The following is a 22,038-nucleotide window of genomic DNA, read 5'->3' as shown; positions in this document are numbered from 1 at the left end:
TAATTCAAGCCTATTCATTTAATCATTTGTATTTATTCTTCTACCACTGGAAGATCTGAAAGAACAGGTTAGGGACAGACTGTTATGCGGAATATCTCTGTGACTGCTAAGAGTTGACACCAACTTGATGGCACATAAACATTTCATCTTGCTACCTTCCCTTTTGTGTAGGGGAACAACAGAATCATTTTTCCTATTACCAGGCACACATGTAGCCCTCTCCTATTACATCACGAACTTTAATATTTTTCAACATTCTTACAGCATTTATGACTTTCATTTCATTATTCTTTTTTGATATTTATAGGATTTATTTCATTCTTCCACACATCACTATCATTCTTATAGAAATCTCTAAAATACTCTTCCAGTATTCTCAGATATCACTTTCATCTGTAATCAATTCGCTCTGCTCTGAGCTCCTTCTTTCACTCTATTTAAAAAAAAAACCACCATCAATATTTCTTTACATTTTCTCTGTCATGTTTAAACTTAACTGTTCCTGGCTGACAATGACTACCATTTTCTGAGTATGGCTTTTCCTTTGATTCAATCTCTTGAGTTGGGAGAATACTTTCATATAGGACTTAACTTTTATATTGGCATTTTTCCTTTACCTCCTTCCTTTCATTTTTTTCCTTCCATGTACTTTTTCCCCAGGTTCCACTTTTGATACTATTAATATATGGTCTATAGCACATTCAAATCACCTCATCTCTCTTGTATTTTTCTGTGATTCTTTGGCTGTTCCATCCCAAATAAAACGGTCATTTAAAAAAAATCCAATTCTATATTTGTTTTGTATGTATAGATTTAATACATATAGTTCATGTATTTTAATAAAAAAAACCCTTAACTGTAGTTACTTACCGAATAGTAAATATTCTCACAGTCTTGGGATCATTTTCTAAACTTTCTCCAGTCTACTCATGTCACCTAGCAGAATGATTTTACCTTTTGAATTCCATTCATGGCATACATGAATGAAATTTTCAAAAACTTTTTGATGTTCAATTATTACATATCTCTGGTCACTAAAATGTAATATTCAGCTGCCACTAACATATGGATTTTTAATTTCAAATGTACCAACAATCTATATAGTACCAATTAACACCTTCTTATACCTTTCATTTAAAATGAAATCTACAAATTAATTTTGTTCTGTGTATTAATCAGTTATGCATTACAAGTTCAAATCATTTTCAGTAACTCCCCACTTTTCTCTTTAAGTTTGATACACATAAACATAACTGTTTTTCTTCCTTTCATTTGTTAATTCATATTTTACTTCTCTTACATTCCAATCTTTATATATCAGTCATCACCAAATGGGTTTACAGATGTTGACTTCTGCATGTTATGGCATATTATTTCCTACATTATTTTTGTAAATAACTCAAGATGGCTAACATACCTAATATTCCTTCCTCTTATTTTCTCCACAACAATCACCCTGTCAGATTGGGATGTGATTGAGGGACTGGCCCTACATCACTTATAGTTGACTTTCATGCCTAACTTAAAGCAGGACTAGAATCTCCTGATTTTTAGGCTTGTGCTTTAATGTTGTAACATTGCAAGCATCTTCCATTATGCACTTTGATTTTGTTCAGATCCAAAATCAAAAGTGAGTTACATACATCACTGTACTAATAACCCTTCTCACTCAAAGGCCCCAAATTCTTTCTCCTGCCCTCGTCACTTATTTAGCTTCCCATCACACTCCTCTTAACTACTTGAAGGATGAGCTCCTATATTCCTTTGAGCACAAGGTTGATACTTTCTAACTAAAGAACGGGGCTTAAAAGAACAAATGAATGGGCATTCACTTCCTAGCACTATTCCAAAACCCCTTGAAAATGAGCCTTTCTTTTTCATTCCAACCACCACACCAAGATGTTTTCAATGTACTTCTCTCCACAAGCATCCTCTATTTACCATCCACTCAAATTGTTGCTCTCCAGGTATGCTGGTTTTTAATTTGACATAAAGCACACACCTTAGCTGGCGATTAGGCAAATTGAAGTAGCATACACAACTAGAGGCGTTGGGTTAGTAGATGAATGCTGCCTTTACCCTCTTTGTTAATTTATCTTTTTGTCAGGTGACGATTAATCCACAATGAAAGTTACTGTTAAGGCTGCATTACTATTACTATTAGTCTTATCATCTTCCTATTACCCATCTCCTCCCACTTATGACTGCAGGACTGTAACTTTGTTGCTTGTATCCTTACAATTGATATTGATATTGATTGTTTCCTGATGGCTTATTTGTACCCTATGACTATCATTAAGTGTTGTACCTTACGATTCTTGACGAATGTATCTTGTCTTTTTATGTACACTGAGAGCATCTGTACCAAAGACAAATTCCTTGTGTGTCCAATCACACTTGGCCAATAAAGAATTCTATTCTATTCTTCTATTTCTATTACTATCTGTTAAGACTATCGCCATCGTTCTCCTGGACATTACCAAGCTTTTCTCCTCAGGACCCTCTTCCAACCCCCTTGTTCATAAACTTTAAAAGCCAAAGAATTTTCCCGCTTGCCTCGTATTTTTAACCTTTCCGTCTCTGCAGAGGTGAATCGTTCCTAATCAAAACACACACTGGTCTTCGCAACAAATCCGCTCGGCCTTGTCCTTCTTTCTCCTCACATCACAATCCCCTCTCCCCACGTCGCTCCCTCCCCATCGGGGGGCGAGGTCGCCCATGTCTCCCCCTCAGCCTCGGTGCCCGAGGAAAGTACATCTCCTCATCCTCCGGCCGGAAGAATGGCCGTCTCCTACGTTTCCCGGTTGCCCGCCCCAGTCCCTCTCACCCGCGGCCGCCCCCGAAGCTACTATAGGCCTGGTCGTCATAAGAATCGAAATCCGCCATTGCTGCCGCTCCTGCCGCCTCAGCCTCCCCCGAGCGCGAGCGAGCGCCGCAGGACCCCGCGCCGTTTATATAGCGGGCCAAACGGAGGGGCTGCCCGTCGTGCCGCCTGAAGTCGATCGCCTTCCTGCGCCTGCGCAGTTGCGGGTGGCGGCGAGAGTGCCCTCGGCGTTGCCTGATTGAAAAGCGATGGGAAAAAAAGAGTGAGGCATAAGTAACCTCATGAGACAGGAAGAGGCTTTCATTTTGAAAATCACCCAAGGCGTGGAGAGACAGAGCACATGTTGTGGTTTGAGGTCGGGCATAAGCTTTTCCCAGTTACCTGATCTAATTTAGAAAGCGATGTAGACAGAGGGGGGGTGGGGTGGGAAGCGACGTATTTATATATTTATTTTTGCCAATCAAGGAATAGAATAGAATAGAATAATTTATTGTCCAAGTGTGATTGGACACACAAGGAATTTGTCTTTGTTGCATATGCTCTCAGTGTACATAAAGAAAAATAAAACAGAATACATTCATCAAGAATCATAAGATACAACACTTAGTGATAGTCATAGGTTACTAATAAGCAATCAAATTATACTAGGAAACAAATAAAACAATATAAATTGTAAAGATACAATCAACCTGGCTATAGTCATAAGTGGAAAGAGATAGGAACTAGGAAGGAATAGAAGAGCCAATAAAGCACATTTTCCATAAAATGTCGTTTCCCAGTTTAAAATGCACAGGCAGAAGATCAAGAGATAGGAATGTGTGTGTTGCTGAAGTTACCTCTACTTACGTGTTACCATTGTTCTCTGCTATTTTGTTGCCTTCTCTTATTTATTCATAAAACATACCTCCTGTTTTCATCATTAAAAACGAGGAACATTCAATACAGGGATGACTTCAATACTGTAAAGAAATAACTTCACTAAAAATGTAATTGAAAAGGGAAAAGGAAAGAAAACCATCACTACCAAAAGTACAAACAAAAGGAGAGGTTACACTCTTGGCTTGAAAAAAAATAGTGTGATCTCACTGTCACTGTATTTTGTGTTATTATATTTGTGATTTTGCCTCATTATCAGTTAAGCTGGTTTGAGAGTATGCCTTAGTTTTGCATATAAAGTGACATATAAAGTTCAGAAGGATGGGGGCGGGGGCAAATCCTTGAAATCCTTCTGTCAGTCAAAGTAGACAACAATAAGGTAAAGGTAAAGGTTCCCCTCGCACATATATAGATAGCATTGTTCCAATATCTCAGGGGTTGCCACAAAGAAGAGGGAGTCAAACTATTTTCCAAGGCATCTGAGGGCAGGACAAGAAGCAATGGGTGGAAACTAATCAAGGAGAGAAGCAACTTAGAACTGAGGAGAAACTTCCTGACAGAACAATTAATCAGTGGAACAACTTGCCTCCAGAAGTTGTGAATGCCCCAACACTGGAAGTCTTTAAGAAGATGTTGGATAGCCATCTGTCTGAAACGGTATAGGGTTTCCTGCCTAGGCAGGGGGTTGGAGTCCAAGGTCCCTTCCAACTCTGCTATTGTATTGTATTGTATATCTGCTAATTGTTCCCAACTCTAGGGGGCGCTGCTCATTTCCATTTCAAAGCCGAAGAGCCAGCGTTGTCCAAATTCATCTTCATGGTAATTTGGTCGGCATGACTAAATGTCGAAGGCGCACAGAACACTGTTACCTTCCCACCAAAGGTGGTTCCTATTTTTCTACTTGCATTTTTACATGCTTTTGAACTGCTAGGTTGGTAGAAGCTGGAACAAGTAGCAGGAGCTCGCTCCATTACACGGTGCTAGGGATTCGAACCACCGGAACAGCTTAACTTTCTGATCAACAAGCTCAGCATCTTAGCCACTGAGCCACCGCATCCCTGTGAGACAACAATAGCTGGACTTAAAATGTATTCTTTTTCTCCTGGAATGTTTCTCATGATTGCGGCATAGAAGTATTGTAGTTTTCCAACAAACGTTAGTGTTTCCTGTAATACAGGCCAATTTCATGCGTTGGAAGAATTGTCCTTCTGGGTTCAGTTCCAAGTGGGGAAAAAGACACTGGAAACATGGAGCCTGCTTGGAAAGATGGTTTAATGGTGGATAGGATGACATGGTTATAGTCATAAGTGGGAAGAGATAGATACTAGGAAGGAAGAGAAGAATAATAGTAATACAGTCTTAGTAAATTATTTGACAGTATTGTGGGAATTAGTTGTTAAGCAGAGTGATGGCATTTGGGGAAAAAAAACTGTCCTTGTGTCTAATTATTCTGATGTGCAGTGCCCTATAGTGTCATTTTGAAGGCAGAAGTTGAAACAATTTATGCCAGGATGTGAGGGATTTGTAGATATTTTCACAGCCCTCTTTTTGACTCGTGCAATATACAGGTCCTCAATGGAAGGCAGATTGGTAGCAATTGTTTTTTCTGCAGATCTAATTATCTGTTGAAGTCTGTGTTTGTCTTATTTGGTTGCAGAGCCAAACCAGATTATTATTAGATTATTATTATTATTATTATTATACGATTGTATCACAGCGGCAGTGGTGGGTTTCTGCCGGATCGCACCGGATCGCGCGATCCGGTTGGCCAATGAACCCGGAAGTAAGTTTCCTGCCCCGCCCCTTTCACGGGACGGCACTTGCCTGCGCTCCATCAGCTCGGGCGTGACCGAAGAAGTTTATCTTCTCAGAAATGTCTTCAGTGGAGCGGTGGCAGCCTGCGTCCCTTTCAGGAGCTCCACTGAAGAAGCTTCTCCGGTCGCGCCCAAGCTTGTTCACGCTGCAGAGACGAAATGCCAGCCTTCGGGTTGCAAACCCCACCTGCCTCCCCTTCGCGCCTCTTGCAGCTGCCAGCTGCTCAGGAAAGGCGGGAGGCTTCAGCTGGCCAACTTGTGTAAGACAAGACAGGCAAGCTGGTGGGCACATGACTCTGCCCAGGACACCGTAGAAGGTGCAGAATCAGCTCTGTCTGAAGGCGAGAAGGCTCGGAGCTACCACCACCCCTGCTTGCCCACCAGCCGAAGCCTCCCGGGAGGTTTTGGCTGACGGGTGCGCGGGGGGAGGTCCAAGCTTTTTGCCTTCAGGCAGAGCTGATTCCGCGCCTTCTACGTTTTCTTCGGCAGAGTCACGCGCCCACCCACCTGCCTGTCTTATCTTACACAAGTTGGCCGAAGCGGCTTCTCTCTCCTCCTCCTACCAGCCCTGCAGAGCAGCGCGCGGAGTCCGTCTCTCTCCTCCTCCTACCAGCCCTGCAGAGCAGCGCGCGGAGTCCGTCTCTCTCCTCCTCCTACCAGCCGAAGGAAAAGCCCCGGGGAGACGAGCTCTGCGCGCTGCTCTGCCGGGCTGCAGCGCGTGGAGCCCGTCTCCCCGGGGCTTTTCCTTCGGCTGCAGGAGGAGGAGAGAGAAGCCACTTCGGCCTTCGGCTGCAGCACAGCGGAGGATCGGCTGCGACAGCCTTGCAGAGCAGCGCACGGAGTCCGTCTCTCTCCTCCTCCTACCAGCCCTGCAGAGCAGTGTGCGGAGTCCGTCTCTCTCCTCCTCCTACCAGCCGAAGGAAAAGCCCCGGGGAGACGAGCTCTGCGCGCTGCTCTGCCGGGCTGCAGCGCGTGGAGCCCATCTCCCCGGGGCTTTTCCTTCGGCTGCAGGAGGAGGAGAAGCCACTTCGGCCGCTCTCTTCCAGACGCCCAGCTGGGACCGAAAAGGTGCCCTTTTGACCAAGAAGGGATCAGCTGTGAATGTGGAACTGCGGGGTCTTTCCAAGTGCGTAAGCTGAGCAGAAGGAACATCCGTTCCTCAAACCCAGCGCTACTCCCACCTCCCCATTGTCCGAGTTGCAGCAAGTGAAGTGCCACGGGCGGCAGGCAAAACGAGGCTTCTTTGCCAGCCTCCCAGCTGGCAAAACAGAAAATTTTCACCAACTGGAAGGTATGTGTGTGTGAGAGGGGGGGGGAGAGTGAGAAAGAAAGAGTAAGAGAGAAAGGAAGGAAGGGAGAGAGAGAGAAAGAGAGAGAGAGACAAAGATAGAAAGAGAAAGAGAGAAAGAAAGAGAAAGAAGGAAAGAGAAAGAAAGAACGTTGGAGAGAGAGACACAAGAAGGATGGAGGGAAGGGAGGGAGGAGGGAGGAAATAAGTGGGGGAGAGAGACAAGAAAGAAAGAAGGAAGGAAGACAGAGGAAGAGAAAGGAAAGAAAGAAAGGGAAAGAGAGGCACAAGAAGGAATGAAGAAAGAAAGTAAGTGGGGGAGAGAGACACAAGAAAGAAAGAAGAAGGAAGAAAGAAAGGAAGAGGGAGAGAGACACACAAGGAAGGAAGGAAAGGAAGGAAGGAAGGAAGGAAAGAAAGGAAGGAAGGAAGGAAAGAAAGAGGGAGAGAGAGACACAAGAAAGAAAGGAAGAAGGAAGGAAGGAAGAAAAAGAAAGAAAGAAAAAGGAAGAGAACTTATGATCACAATTGAGCCCAAAATTTTGGTTCCTAAGCAAGAGCATTGTTAAATGAGTTTCACCACATTTACAAGTTGGTCACTCCCACCCGGTCACATGACTGCTAAGCCACGCCCACAAAATAGGCCACACCTACAGAGTAGGTTCCAAAAAAATTTGAAACCCACCACTGCACAGCGGCCAGTTGTTTCGCCGGATTTGGCATTGATTACTAGTCGGGCCCCACCCAGGGGCCTAGGACGTCGTAACGTATTTTCGTAATATACGTGCAGATCCAAGCAGTGCAGCTTTTTGCATTTGACTGACGGTGATTTTGTCAAATTTAACTGTTTTAAATGTAATTCCAGTGCTTTTGGAATAGCACCCAGTGTGCCGATTACCACTGGAATTACCACTGCTGGTTTGTGCCATAATCGTTGAATTTCAATTTTTAAGTCCTGGTATTTTGCAATTTTTTCATGTTCCTTCTTGTCGACCCTGCTATCACCTGGTATTGCGATGTCTATGATTTTATATTTTATATATTTATATGATTGTATCACAGCGGCCAGTTGTTTCGCCAGATTTGGCATTGATTACTAGTCGGGCCCCACCCAGGGGCCTAGGACGTCGTAACGTATTTTTGTAATATATGTGCAGATCCAAGCAGTGCAGCTTTTTGCATTTGACTGATGGTGATTTTGTCAAGTTTAACTGTTATATATTTATTATTTTTATTTTTATTTATTATTATTATTATTATTATTATTATTATTATTATTATTATTATTATACGATTGTATCACAGCGGCCAGTTGATTCGCCGGATTTGGCATTGATTACTAGTCATTATTATTATTATTATTATTATTATTATTATTATTATTATTATTATTATTATTATATCAACAGAAGTGTATCACAGCGGCCAGTTGTTTTGCCGGATTATATTATTATTATTATTATTATTATTATTATTATTATTATTATTATTATTATTATTATTATTATTATTATTAGTGCTCTACTCTAAATAAAGAATTGGGAACCTCCAATTCTTTCTCCTTTTGATTTTACTCACAGCTTTTAACTCCGTCAATAGTTTCTTGGATCTCCTCTATTAAAAACCAGATATATCTATAAATAAATGCTGAAATAACCTGGAAAAAAGAAGACTGCGAGTTCCAGGTGGCATGAATACTTGTTAGATGACTTAGGGCCAGTCCCCCCCCCTCTCTGTCCAACCCACTTACAGGGTTGTTGTGGGGGGGAAATAGGAAGAGGAAGGAGTAGTAGTGAGTATGTTGTTGCATTGAATTAAATATAAAAAGTTAGAATGAAAACAATTAAATAATAATAATAGGTATTACCTTGTGGGGTTTGCATGTTCTGAGGAGGATGAGAGCTAAGCCAGAGATGTCCATCATACTGAACAGCTCTCATCAGAGTGCCTCTCCCCTAAAGAATATGGTGAGACACAATGTACAGAAACCTATACCAGATTCATCATTGCTCAGATCAGCTAGGTACTGAAGAAGCTTCTTGGATGAGAAGCGAAATGTTTTCAAGGGGAAAAAAATCACAAGAAAGTCCAGTTGCCTTTCCCCCAATGTTTTATTTATATAACATTCATTTTTTGTCAAACAGTGTGTAGTCTGGTTACAATTAAGTTTAGATAGTCATATTGCACATCTTTGCTGTGATATCCATCACCATCATATTGATAATACAGTACCCTGTTTCCCACAAAATAAGACCTCCCCGGATAATAAGCCCAACCAGGCTTTTGAGCACATGCACTAAAATAAGCCCTTCCCCCAAAATAAGCCCTCCCCGAAAATATTGCACCGCAGCAGCAGCCATGAGGTGACCATGCTTGCCGCCTCCTGCACCTCATAAACAATAAGACCTCCCTGAAAATAAGGACAAATGCTTATTTCGGGGGTCAAAAGCAAATAAGACCCTGTGTTATTTGCAGGGAAACTTTGTAACATAACGATATAATAACATTAATACTTAACATCCTCTTTACAGATTTCCATTTAACCATTTCCTCTTTTTATATCTCCTCCTTTTTAACTTCTGTTTCTGTTATCTATTGATAAAATGTATCCCATATCAAAAAAATATTCCGTTTCTTCTTTATGCTTAATAGTAAGCGTTAATCTGTCCATTTCTGCACATTCTAATATTTTCTAAATTACATCCCCCTTGGATGGAAGCGTATCATTTTCCCATTGTTATGCAAATACAATTCTCGTTGCAGTTAGTATATGCAAAATCAAGTATATAGTCTTTTTATCATATTTTTAAAATTTTAATTTAATTTAAAAACTCCAGTTGCCTTTTGAAAAGCACCTTTGGGACCATAATAATAATCCGAAGTAAAGCACAAAAAGACCTGCATGTAGAATGACTGTGGCAAAAGAAAGCAAAGATAGCATCACTAGCATGGATAATACCAAGAGGAGCTTTTGGTGCAATCACAAAACATCTGGAGCACAACTTGAACACCATCAACATTGACAAAAATCACCATCAGTTAGGAATGATGTTACCTAGTCAGGTAATAACACATCTCCAAGAAAACAACCAAGCTCAGAGAGCACCAAGGACCCCACTGATGGATAAAAATCCCCAAGTCAGTCTAAACATCTAGCTGTCTGTGCAACCAATCATAATAACTTTAAAAGCATTTACACATCTAATTTGAGCTATCAAAATGAGATAGCTTGGTTAATCATCCTTATGTCTTGTAAATCCAGCTCCTACAACCAAAAGCAGCTGGCCCTGGGGATCTGTGCACCTTCACCCTTAATACACTATATCTCAATCTCAGAGCCTTTAAAATACGTGGACTTCAATTCCCATTGGCTGGGGAATTCTGGGAATTGAAGTCCACACAACTTAAAAAAAACTGGTCAAAAAGCACAAGTCAAAAAGAGGGCTGTGAAAATATCTGCAGACCCCTCACATCCTGGACATAAATTGTTTCAACTTCTACCCTCAAAATGAAGCTATAGGGCACTGCACACCAGAACAACTAGACCTAAAAAGTTTTTCCCCCAAATGCCACCACTCTTCTAAACAACTAATTCCCATAACATTGTCAAATTATCTATTAAGACTGTATTACTATTATTATCTTCCTTCCTAGTACCTATCTCTTTCCACTTATGAATATAACCATGTTGCTTGTATCTTTAAAATGTATATTGTTTCGTTTCCTAATATAATTTTATTGCTTATTGACTATCACTAAGTGTTGTATCTTATGATTCTTGATGAATGTATTCTATTTTATTTTGCTTTATGTACACTGAGAGCATGTGTATCAAAGACAAATTCCTATCTGTCCCTGTCTGTCTGTCTATCTACACATCTCTCTTTCTCTCATCTATCTATCTATCTATTCATATCTATCTATCTATCTATCATCTATCTATCTATCTATCTATCTATCTATCTATCTATCTATCTATCTATCTATCTATCTATCTATCTATCTATCTATCTATCTATCTATCTATCTATCTATCTATCTATCTATCATCTATCTATCATCTATCCATCCATCCATCGTCTGTCTGTCTGTCTGTCTGTCTATCTATCTATCTATCCATCCATCCATCCATCGTCCGTCCGTCCGTCCATCCATCCATCCATCTAATCTATCCGACCGCTGAAGGTCCGTTTCTCGGAATAACCACCAGCTGAGGACCATAGGAGTTGGAGTTCCCAGGATTTCGAGAATACAGGTCGGCGAAGGGTGAAACGGAGGCAAAAGATGCCAATCTCGCCTCCCAGCGAGAATTTCTACTAGGAACATGGGAAGGAGGCGGGATGCACCATTTTTCCCCCTGAACCCGGAAGGGGAGGTTTCCACGTGCTTCCTCTGGTGCATCACGGGGGCTTTCCCACGTGTAGCCTGTGTAACCAGCATGGCTGGCGATGGCAGCCCAAAGAGCGGGCAGGCGGCGGGACGCCTCGCTTCGGCGTCGATCTCGCAGCCGGGCAGGCTCCTGGGGCAGAGTCGGGAGTTCCTGGACTATTTCTGGGACATCGCCAAGCCCGATCAGGCGATCCGTTTGAAGGCCACGGAGGGGCTGCTGAGCTACTTGCAGGAAAACAAGAAAGTAAGGCATAGGCGTTGATCCCGGTTGAAGAGAGCGCTTCACTCCTCCGGAGTCGATTTAGAGTCCTTTCCCTACGATGCTAGGTCTGAGATTTTTTTTTTTAGGTTTGCACTTTGGACGCGCTCAGAAGCACGGTGGTCGGTGGCGGCTTCCGGGTGTTCGAAGACAGGAGTTGCTGGGATGGGAAAAAATGGCAGAGGGCTTTTTAAGAGGGAAAATTATTTATTAGATTAACATCGTAATTTTTATACAGGAGTCCCAAAGGTGCTTTTTTTCAGGAGGCAACTGGACTTCCTTGTTTTTTTTCTTTTGTGGACGTTTCGCTTCTTATCCAAGAAACTTCTTCAGCTCTGACAGGATAGTGGGGAATCATTCTTGGATGAGAAGTGAAACGTCCTCAAAAGAAAAAAAAACATCCAGTTACCTCCTGAAAAAGCACCTTTGGGACAATTATGATCTGGATCACTGAGATTAAATAGATAGAATAACAGAGTTGGAAGGGACCTTGGAGGTCTTCTAGTCCAACCCCCTGCTTAGGCAGGAAATCCACCACCACTTCAGACAAATGGTTATCCAATCTCTTCTTAAAAGCTTCCAGCGTTGGGGCATTCACAACTTTTAGAGGCAAGTTGTTCCACTGATTAATTGTTCTAACTGTCAGGAAATTTCTCCTCAGTTCTAAGTTGCTTCTCTCCTTGATTAGTTTCCACCCATTGCTTCTTGTCCTGCCCTCAGGTGCTTTGGAGAATAGGCTGACTCCCTCTTCTTTGTGGCAGCCCCTGAGATATTGGAACTCTGCTATCATGTCTTCCCTAGTCCTTCTTTCTATTAAACTAGACATACCCAGTTCTTGTAACCATTCTTCCTATGTTTTAGCCTCCAGTCCCCCTATCATCTTTGTTGTTCTTCTCTGCACTCTTTCTATAGTCTCAACTCTAGAAATAACCTCTACAGATTTTTGTACAGGAGCGTAATGGGTAACCCACAACTGATTGATGATATGTCATCGAATAGTTTTTGATTCCTAATGATCACATAGGTAAGATTTTCTCCATTATGGATCTATCCCTGAGGCAGTGGTATTTGGATTTCAACTCCTAGCTGGCTGAGAAGTTCTGGGAGTTGGAAGACTAAATACTTCAAAGTTGCCAAGGTTGACATACACTGTCTGTCCTAATCTATTATTTCAATTCTTCCCCTCCGCTGTTAGTCCATCCATCTTGCTCACACACACCACACTCTTCTATTTGTCCCCACAAAAGCAACCCTGTTTGGTAGATGGGCTGAGAGGATGCAATTGGCCCCAAGCCACCCTGGGAGCTATAGTGGCTGAGGGTGGGTACAAACGCTCTCCTTACTCCTAGTTCAGGAGCGCGGAGGCTAAGGGGCTAAGACGCTGAGCTTGTCGATTGAAATGTGGCAGTTCGGCTGTTCGAATCCCTAGTGCCGTGCAATTGGATGAGCTCCCGTTACTTGTCCCAGCTTCTGCCAATCTAGCAGTTCGAAAGCACGTAAAAATGTAAGTAGAAAAATAGGAACCGCCTTTGGTGGGAAGGTAATAGTGTTCCATGCGCCTTTGGCGTTCAGTCATGCCGGCCACATGATCACGGAGACGTCTTCGGACAGCGCTAGCTCTTTGGCTTTGAAACGGAGATGAGCACCGCCCCCTAGAGTCAGGAATGACTAGCACCTATGTGCAAGGGGAACCTTACCTTATTCCTAGTCCAGCACCTTCACCATCGCCCCAGGTCAACTCTAGTGTTGAGGGGGCCTGACATAAAGCAATCCAGGGAACCTTCCTGGTAGAGAGTAGATTAATACTTAAATCCCCCCCCCCCCCCGCTGCTAGTCTGGTACCCCTGGTTGGTTATTAAATTTATTTGCCACCCATTTTGCTTCGAAGCAACTATATGGGATTTCCCCTTTTATATGTTGTCGTGAATCTAGTGGGAAAATTACCATTCCAATTATTACAGACATTCTTTTTCACACTCTTTAGTATCAGAACTTACTGGTAGTTTAATAAATATAAGGAACATTGTCATTTTCAGGGCATCCTTATATCAATCCTAGAATCAGATAAGTAGCCCAGTATAAACAACATCAAAAATGATGTCTAGCAATATCAAATTTTGGGAAAAAAGAGTTTTTAAAAATTTGTTTTGGTTCAGACAATCCATCCGATCAGGAAGATTAAAAACGGATTGTGGTACAGGTAGTCCTAGACTTAATGACCACAGTTGAGCCCAACATTTTAGTTGCTAAGCGAAACATTTGTTAAGTGAGTTTTGCCCCATTTTACGACTTTTTTTTGTCATAGTTGTTAGGTGAATCACTGCAGTTCTTAAGTTAATAACATGGTCGTTAAGTGAACCTAGCTTCCCCCATTCACTTTGCTTGTCAAAAGGTCACATGACTCCAGGACACTAAACTGTCATAAATATGGATCAGTTGCCAAGTGTCTGAATTCTGATCGCTTGATCATGGTGCAATGGTTGTAAGTGTGAAAAACGGTCTTATGTCATTTTTTTCAGTGCTGTAACTTCGGATAGTCATGAAATGAACTGTTGTAAGGCGAGGACTACCTGAATTAGTCGAATGGGTATTTAATTGACCTTCAGTCTGAGCTATATAATTAAAAAATACTCCTATTGTGAACCAATATTTTAAATTCTCCTTAGCAATTTCAATAAGATGAAATATGATTGGTTTCTAATCTGTATGCCATCCACCATTTTGGTATGAGAATAGGTTTGCTCAGTTTAAAGAATGGAGGATAGAAGAATTTATTAAGTTAGCTACCTAATACAGAGAATAAAGTTATCAACCCTGAATGTTATTGTATTTAGTGCTGATAACTTTATTCTCTGTAATTATATTACTAATTAGCTTATGATAAAGGAATAGAAAAAAAGACCCAACTCGTTTTCAACTAAACCTAATATTATGCTTTTTAAAGAATCATATAGGTCATCTTAGCTCATTAAAAATATTGGAGAATTGGTGCATCTTTAATTAGTTTAATAATAAAGTATTTCATCCATTTCATATAATGCATTCATATCAATTACAAAAGACGGTTTAGAAAGCCTTTAAAAATATTGTGAACATAATTTGGTTTTATACATTGAATCTATCTTGAAACACTTTATAGTATATAATTCCTTATAAGCCGTTTCACTTTGTATCAAGAAATAAAATCTATTTAAGTTAGGGTGATAAGTGTATAAACAAAATACTTGTTTTATCTTTGGTGGCAGTGGCCAATTAGTTTTTGTTCAAAAGTTTTTGATAAAATTCAAAAAAGCACAGAAAAGCTGTTTAAGATGAATCTCATAGTAGGGTTATTGTCTTTATGTTCTACAGCAATTAAAACATAGATTCAGGGTCTCTTGTTATTGCCAAACATTGCATAAGTTGTCACTAGATCAAAGGTATTTTAAAGTGTGTGAAATTGTTTTGACACAAGAGTTCAATCAGTGAGAAAAATACTTCAAAACTTCCATAGTAAAGATTAACTTTAGTCAAATTCAGACATCATATATATCAGTTGTAATAATATGCTTTTTCCTGGTATATATTGCTTCCTTTCTAAACAAATGTCATTTTGGATAAATATATTAGATGTTGGTAATTAATCTCTCTAACTTTTCAATTATGTCTGTGTTAACAATTCTGCATTCGTAAGTTATACATTTTAATTATTTTTTCTCTCTTTTCTTTTGGCTGGTTTGTTTTTTCATTTATCTTTAACTTTAGAATGCTGGCTTTTAAAATGTTTACGTCTAGCATCTGGGGTTCTTTCTAAACTGATGGCCCCCAACCTTTTGGGCACCAAGGACGAGATCTGTGAACAGTGGCGTGGTTTCTCATGCTTCCTGCATCCCACAGATGGGGCTTCACTTGCTTGCATGGCCCGGTTTCTGGCATACCGCGGACCGGTGCCGGTTGATGGGATTGGTTGGGGACCCCTGTTCTAAACTGTTTACAGGCAGTCCTCAAATTTTGACTGCAGTTGAATCCAAAAGCATGGCAGTTGTTAAATGAGTTTTGCCTCATTTTGTAAACCCACCCCCAGTTGTTAAGTGAATCACTACGTACAATGAATCCTGTGTTAATTAAGCAAATCTGGCTTCCCCCATTGACTTTGCTTGTGGGAAGAGGGCTGAGAAGGTTCAAATGGTGGTCACATCGCCTGGGACAGTGCAACCGTCATAAATATATGTCAGTTGGCAAGAGCTTGAAATTTAGATCATGCAGCTGCGGTGGTAGCTGCGGTGATCATAAGTATAAAACCTGTGCACAAGTCACTTTTTGGGGGGTTCTGTTGTAACTTCAAATGGTCACTAAATGTGTGATTATAAGTCGAGGACTACCTGTACTTATAGTGACAATAGGAATTTTCTGTTTTTTCTCTGTTGCCTCCCTCCCTCTCTCTCTCCCTCCCTCCCTGTCTCTCTCTCTCTCTCTCTCCGCGCGCACACGCGCACTACCTCCTTGTCTTACACATATTTTTGTTTGTATATTTATATTTACAAGAAAGTATTGGGTAGGCTGCATAAGATCTGCTCTGGGTTACATGACCAGAAGGGAGGGGGGCATACGTATTGTAACTGAGCCACTGCCTAATTACCTTTCCTATAAGGGTGCATTGGGGAATTTTTAATAGAATGCTTTTCTTGACATTCCCTAGCCAGATCCAGCCCATTTTTAAACTCAAAAGTTTTTTAAAAAGAGTTTACCTGAACAACTAGACACAGGGACAGTCCCCCCCCCCCAATCATGCCATTACTCTGCTAAACAACTAATTCCCACAACACTGTCAAACTATTACTAATTATTCTATTACTAATTATTACTAAGTATTACTATTCTTCTCATCCTTCCTATTACCTATCTCCTCCTACTTATGACTACAACCTTGTTGCTTGTGTCTTTACGATTTATATTGTTTTATTTAGTTTCCTAGTATATTTTGATTGCTTATTTAGTATCCTAAGTGTTGTATCTTATGATTCTTGATGGATGTATTTTTTACGTACACTGAGAGCATATGCACCAAAGACAAATTCCTTGTATGTCCAATCACAATTGGCCAATAAATAATTCTATTCTATTCAATTCCATTCCATTCTATTCTAACTTTAAACTCTGTTTCTTTGCTAAGTTTCTGTCCGCAACTGTTACCACAACTGGCCTGTTCTGTTCAGTTTTTGGAGTTGTTGCACTGACAGAAAAACAGTTGGAGTTCTGACCCTGTTTACACAATTTATTTCCAACACTATTGTATTGAAAAGAATAAAGGAAGAATTATCATGCAATTTAAAAAAAGCTTAATTTAATTCTTCCTGGGGAGCTTTCTTTTCTACCCATATTTTGCAAATGTTACTGGGGAGAAGATGTGAAAAACTAAGTCACTGCAATGCAGCATTTGTGAAACTTGTTTTTAGTATTAAAATAGAATCTTTTGATCTGGCACATAAATCTCCCTCCTGTGTGGGTTGCTTGATTTATTGAATAAAATTGAATTGGATGTGTTGTAGCACATTAAAAGCCAAGAAGCTGTTATGATGTAGCAGGGTTGGTAAACCCAGTTTCTATGCCAATTTATTCCCTTTGGATGTCTTTGCAATTTCTTTTAGGATGAGTTTTTAAAGTATACAGTGAAGCGTTTGATTGACGGATTGGGAGCAACTCGAGAAGTGGCCCGTCCTGGATTCAGTTTGGCATTGGCACAGGTTGGTATTCCTCAGTGAAAAAAAACAACACACCTACACAGACAAATTATATATCATTTTATTGACATTTTTGGTAAACATTTGTTGTTGTTAGTTGCAAAGTCATGTCTCAAGCATCGTGACCCCATGGACAACATTCCTCCAAGCCTTCCTGTCTTCTACCATCCTCTGGAGTCCATTTAAGCTCACGCCTACTGCTTCGGTGACTCCATCCAGCCACCTCATTCTCTGCCGTCCCCTTCTTCTTTTGTCCTCGATCTTTCCCAGCATTAGGCTCTTCTCCAGTGACTCCTTCCTTCTCATTAGGTGGCCAAAGTATTTGAGTTTCATCTTCAGGATCTGGCCTTCTAAAGAGCAGTCAGGGTTGATCTCTAGGACTGACCGGTTTGATTGCCTTGCAAAACAGAGTAAAAGCTAATATAAATTCAACTAGAAGGAAAAAGAAAAGTAAAAGAAAATCTCCGAAGGCATAAGGAAAAGAAAAACAAAAAATTAAACAAAAAGAATAAGAAAGAAATAGGTTCCAACCTTCACAACATCAAGTATAAGCTGCTACAGTAACTTTTTACCCTCGTTTAAAATTACAGTCCCTCTTATTTCCCAAATCTCACTTTTATCCATACATAATGCAAGACTCATCCTTTTTTCAGTCCTGTTTCAGTAAAAAGTCCATTATGAGTTACCAGAAAACAAAACATCTTGCTTATCTCTGATCAAATAGTCCAACTTTATATTCCTTCCTTTTGCTCTTCACAATTTAAATCTTTAAATAATTTCAACGGCGTTATAAGATTTGATCTTTCATCGATCATTGCCATTCAAAAAAAGACTTCAAACTTTTCACCAATCTGTTTTGTAAAATCCCAAAGAAAGACATCATCCAGGATTTCTTGTCCATATAATTTTCTTGAAGTTGTCTTTTGTGTTCCCATTTTGATAAACTAAGTTTTGTTGCCTTCTGTACCTTAAATTCTATAATGTCTGTGTTTAAGTATTATTATTTTTTAAAAAATCTCATCACATGCCTAACTATTGAAATTTGTATCATTTTTGAGATATTTATTATTAATATCTTAGTTCATTTTTGAAAAGGGACGCGGTGGCTCAGTGGTTAAGACGCTGAGCTTGTTGATCAGAAGGTTGGCAGTTCAGTGGTTCGAATCCTTAGCGCCACATAACGGAGTGAGTCCTGTTACTTGTCCCAGCTTCTGCCAACTTAGCATTTCGAAAGCACATAAAAAATGCAAGTAGAGAAATAAGAACCACCTTTGGTGAGAAGGTAACAGTGTTCAGTGCGTCTTTGGCGTTTAGTCATGCCGGCCACATGACCACTGAGATATCTTCGGACAGCGCTGGCTCTTCGGCTTTGAAACGGAGATGAGCACCGCCCCCTAGAGTCAGGAACGACTAAGCACATATGTGCGAGGGGAACCTTTACCTTTACCATTTTTGAAGGATTCTTTGAGACAAGTAAAAGTTATAACTAGCTTAGCCATTTTAACTTTTTTTGCCTGGTCCTTTAGTTCCCTCTAGTGTTCATTTGCAAACTTCATCAAGCCTCAGTTCCTAATATGGGTTTAGTTCCATTTCAGTCATCTCCTACAGGTATATTATTTAATTACATATTTGCTTTTTTATATCCTACAGCACAAATAATCAATATTCCAAGTCTCTCTGGTTTGCCAGGCCATTTGAAAAATTTAAAAATCTTCTTTTTCATTTTTGCCAATTCTATATTAAACTCTTGAACATATGTTTAAAATTCCTTAAACCCAAAGAGGATAAAACTCACCAGCTTTCAAATTAAGCTTCTTCTTTTGAAGATCTCTAATAGCCATATAGGAAGGGGAATCTTTCAGTGGCTAAGACGCTGAGCTTGTCGATCAGAAAGGTCGGCAGTTTGGCGGTTCGAATCCCTAGTGCTGTGTAACAGAGTGAGCTCCCGTTTCTTCTCCCACCTTCTGCCAACCTAGCAGTTCGAAAGCATGTAAAAATGCATGTAGAAAAAATAGGGACCACCTTTGGTGGGAAGGGAACAGTGTTCCGTGCGCCTTTGGCATTTAGTCATGCCGGCTATATGACCACAGAGACATCTTTGGACAGTGCTGGCTCTTTGGCTTTGAAACGGAGATGAGCACCGCCCCCTAGAGTTGGGAATGACTTGCACATATGTGTGAGGGGAACCTTTATCTTTACCTTTTATAGTCATATACAATACAACACAATAGCAGAGTTGGAAGGGGCCTTGGAGGTCTTCTAGTCCAACCCCCTGCCTAGGCAGGAAACCCTATACCATTCCAGACTAATGGTTATCCAACATCTTCTTAAAGACTTCCAGAAGTAGTTCCATATAAAGTAGTTCAATTAAATCTTTCCGAATTTGATTAGAAAGTGAGTTTAGTTGGCATAATGTATTAAAGGTTTCACTGATGTCATCTTCCTTTGCTTCTGGTGCTCAAAACCAAGGGACATGGCTGTTTTACAATTCCCTTTGTGAGGAGCTGTCATTCAGAGTGCCTGTGGAGCTCTCTCATTCTCTTCTTCTCCAAAGGTTAATTCTTTATTCTTCACAACAGTTGTCATCTCTGCTGTTCAGAGACATTTTCAGTCAACCATGACTCACTCATCCAGTAAACAAATTACAAAGCCAGAGGCTTGCCGTAGTCTAGTGATATGCGAGCTCAGACACAACTTTTAGAAGAAAAGAAATCTTTTTACCAAAGAGAAGGGAACCGTAAATATAATCAAAGGTTTGGCACAGGTCAAGAGTAGGGATCAAACAATATCTCGCCCTATCCAGAGTGGCCCTGTAACTTATTCTGAATGTTCTGCAGCTTTCTCTCTTTATATATATATATTTTCTTTCCAAGGTATTGCAAGTTTTTGAGGAGCTGACGCTCTTGGCAGTTCTGCAACAGATTAAGGAAAAATACGATCTCGGTAGAGTGAAGAAGGTGAGACTGTTGATTTGTTTGTAATTTCAGTTTTTAAGCATGGCCACTTACCAAAAAGTCAGGGAGGCTTACTGAAGATTAAAAAGGTCATAATAATCAATTTTTTAAAAAAGGGCTTACATGGCATTTCAGCTTGGGTGCGTCATGTACAAACAAGGATGCAGAGATTGTGGCCATTCTACTTAACCCATCTCTGCCATGACAGTTAGTTTGAGGGAAGCCCCAAATTTGTAGAAGCTTTGAAAAAAAGTCCCCCCCCCCCAGGAATTCCTCCTCTCAGAATTTGGGAAATCTAATCTAACAAGATCCACATTTTCTTATTCATCAGAGAATAATCAGTAGTTGAAGGGTTGTACCCAGGGGTGGGCTTCAAAAATTGGGTGGGTGTGAACATGGTGGGCGGGGCCTAGTTGGCCTCCTGCACCACGGGGGGGGGGGGGGGCTCCCCAGGCTCTGGAGGCTTTCCTTGAGGCTCCGGGAGGGCAAAAACTGCCCCCCTGGGCTCCAAAGGCCCTCCGGAGACTGGAAACAGGCCCATTTCCAGACTTCCGGAATTTCCGGTGGGCCTGTTTTTTGCCCTCCCTAGGCTTTGGAGGCTTTCCTCAAGCCTCTGAGAGGGCGAAAAACGCTTTCCCCCTGGCTCTGGAGGCCCTATGGAGGCTGGAAACAGGCCTGTTTCTGGACTTCCGGAACCTCCGGTAGGCCCATTCCCCCCCCCCCCCCGAGTTTCTGCGCAGGCCCTGCAGTTACCTGGCATGATGAATGGGCCGCGTGGAGATTCCTGGGAGGGGTGGGGTGGAGCGGGAGAGGTGGAGCTGGATGTGAGGGGTGGAGTGGGCGTGTCCAGTCAGGGGTGGCATTTGGGGGTTTGCTGAACTGGGCAGAATCCTAGCTAGAGGATCGCCCGAACCTTGCAAAGCCCCAGGAGTCCAACCCTAGCTTACCGATTCACAGAGGTTGTGGAGATCAGTGGCTTCGAGGGAAATTGTATTTTCTCTAATGGCCATCTGCTGAGAGACTAGCCGGCTTCCTTGTGCAGTTGGTTGGCCACTGGGAGAGTAAATGTTTGAGGACACAGGTCAAGGGTCCAATCCAGCACAGCGTTGTTTATGGTCTTCCGTTTCTATAGTTATATCGCTGTGCAGTGTGGTTTGCCATAATTTGTCTCCCTTGGTTGCAAATTCTCTGGCACTCTTTTCAGAAGTTTTAAAGTGAATCCTACCCTTGTAAAGTATTGCTTTAGTCTAACCCACAAAAAGTAGTAGAAGTAACACCTCTCAGTAACATCATAAACCAAATGCAGCATTCGTATGTCATCTGTGAAAAAAGCTTGCTTTGTTTAAGGTGTGGCTGTCAAATCTTGCTGTTCATTTTTGTTGCAATTGGTTTATTACCTCAAGCAGCCATAAGAGGGAGCCAGAATGGTTGTTAGATCTCTCTCTGTTTTGTTAGATGCTGATCGTGGATATTGTTTGATACTGATCGTGAGTTACTGAGTCTTGCTACTGTTAGCTACTTTGTGGGTTAAACTGAGAATATTGATAACTGAATGACTGAACCATGTATGACTTGGACTGTTAACTGGACTCTGAATACTTCTATATTTCTACATAGTAAACTACTATATTTTTATACTATTCAGTGTCTCTGTATGCTGGTTTGTGTGTGTTATTCCATATCACTCTCATTACGCTTCTCTGCATACTCGCTCTCCTAACGGGGAGCTTAATTACTTAACAGTAGATATCTGCATAAGTATTGTGTGTTTCAGAGTGTAAAATAAGGAACAAACTGGTTTCTTGAGGCCTTTAACAAAACAGTTACAGAAGCCTTTGCTACAAGGAAGTTTAATACCACATTTTGCAGCCAAGTATTTATTGAAATCAGAAGTAAGTTGAGAGTCTTGGAGAA

At 41.1% G+C, this 22,038-nt stretch overlaps 2 protein-coding genes across 3 annotated transcripts in view; one reads left to right on the top strand and one right to left on the bottom strand.

Annotated features, from left to right (window-relative positions):
• The window catches only part of EIF4H (eukaryotic translation initiation factor 4H), a 28,249-nt gene extending 25,268 nt beyond the window's left edge, over positions 1–2,981 (bottom strand). For both annotated transcript variants that reach the window (XM_081941443.1, XM_081941444.1), the window contains exon 1: positions 2,828–2,981. In XM_081941443.1, the coding sequence (XP_081797569.1) occupies positions 2,828–2,886 (59 nt within the window). In that variant the 5' untranslated portion in view covers positions 2,887–2,981. The remainder of the gene's footprint in view (positions 1–2,827) is intronic.
• Positions 2,982–10,999: 8,018 nt separating this feature from the next.
• Positions 11,000–22,038, top strand: part of MYBBP1A (MYB binding protein 1a) — a 93,383-nt gene continuing 82,344 nt past the window's right edge. Inside the window, exons 1-3 of the mRNA XM_081941405.1 lie at positions 11,000–11,435; positions 17,078–17,173; positions 20,044–20,127. Coding sequence (XP_081797531.1) covers positions 11,127–11,435; positions 17,078–17,173; positions 20,044–20,127 — 489 coding nt within the window. The 5' untranslated portion in view covers positions 11,000–11,126. The remainder of the gene's footprint in view (positions 11,436–17,077; positions 17,174–20,043; positions 20,128–22,038) is intronic.

The sequence above is a fragment of the Natrix helvetica genome (assembly GCF_964273705.1).
Source record: "Natrix helvetica genome assembly, chromosome: 2".
NCBI classification, from domain to species: Eukaryota; Metazoa; Chordata; class Lepidosauria; order Squamata; family Natricidae; genus Natrix; species Natrix helvetica.
This window is presented reverse-complemented; position numbering and strand designations above follow the sequence as displayed.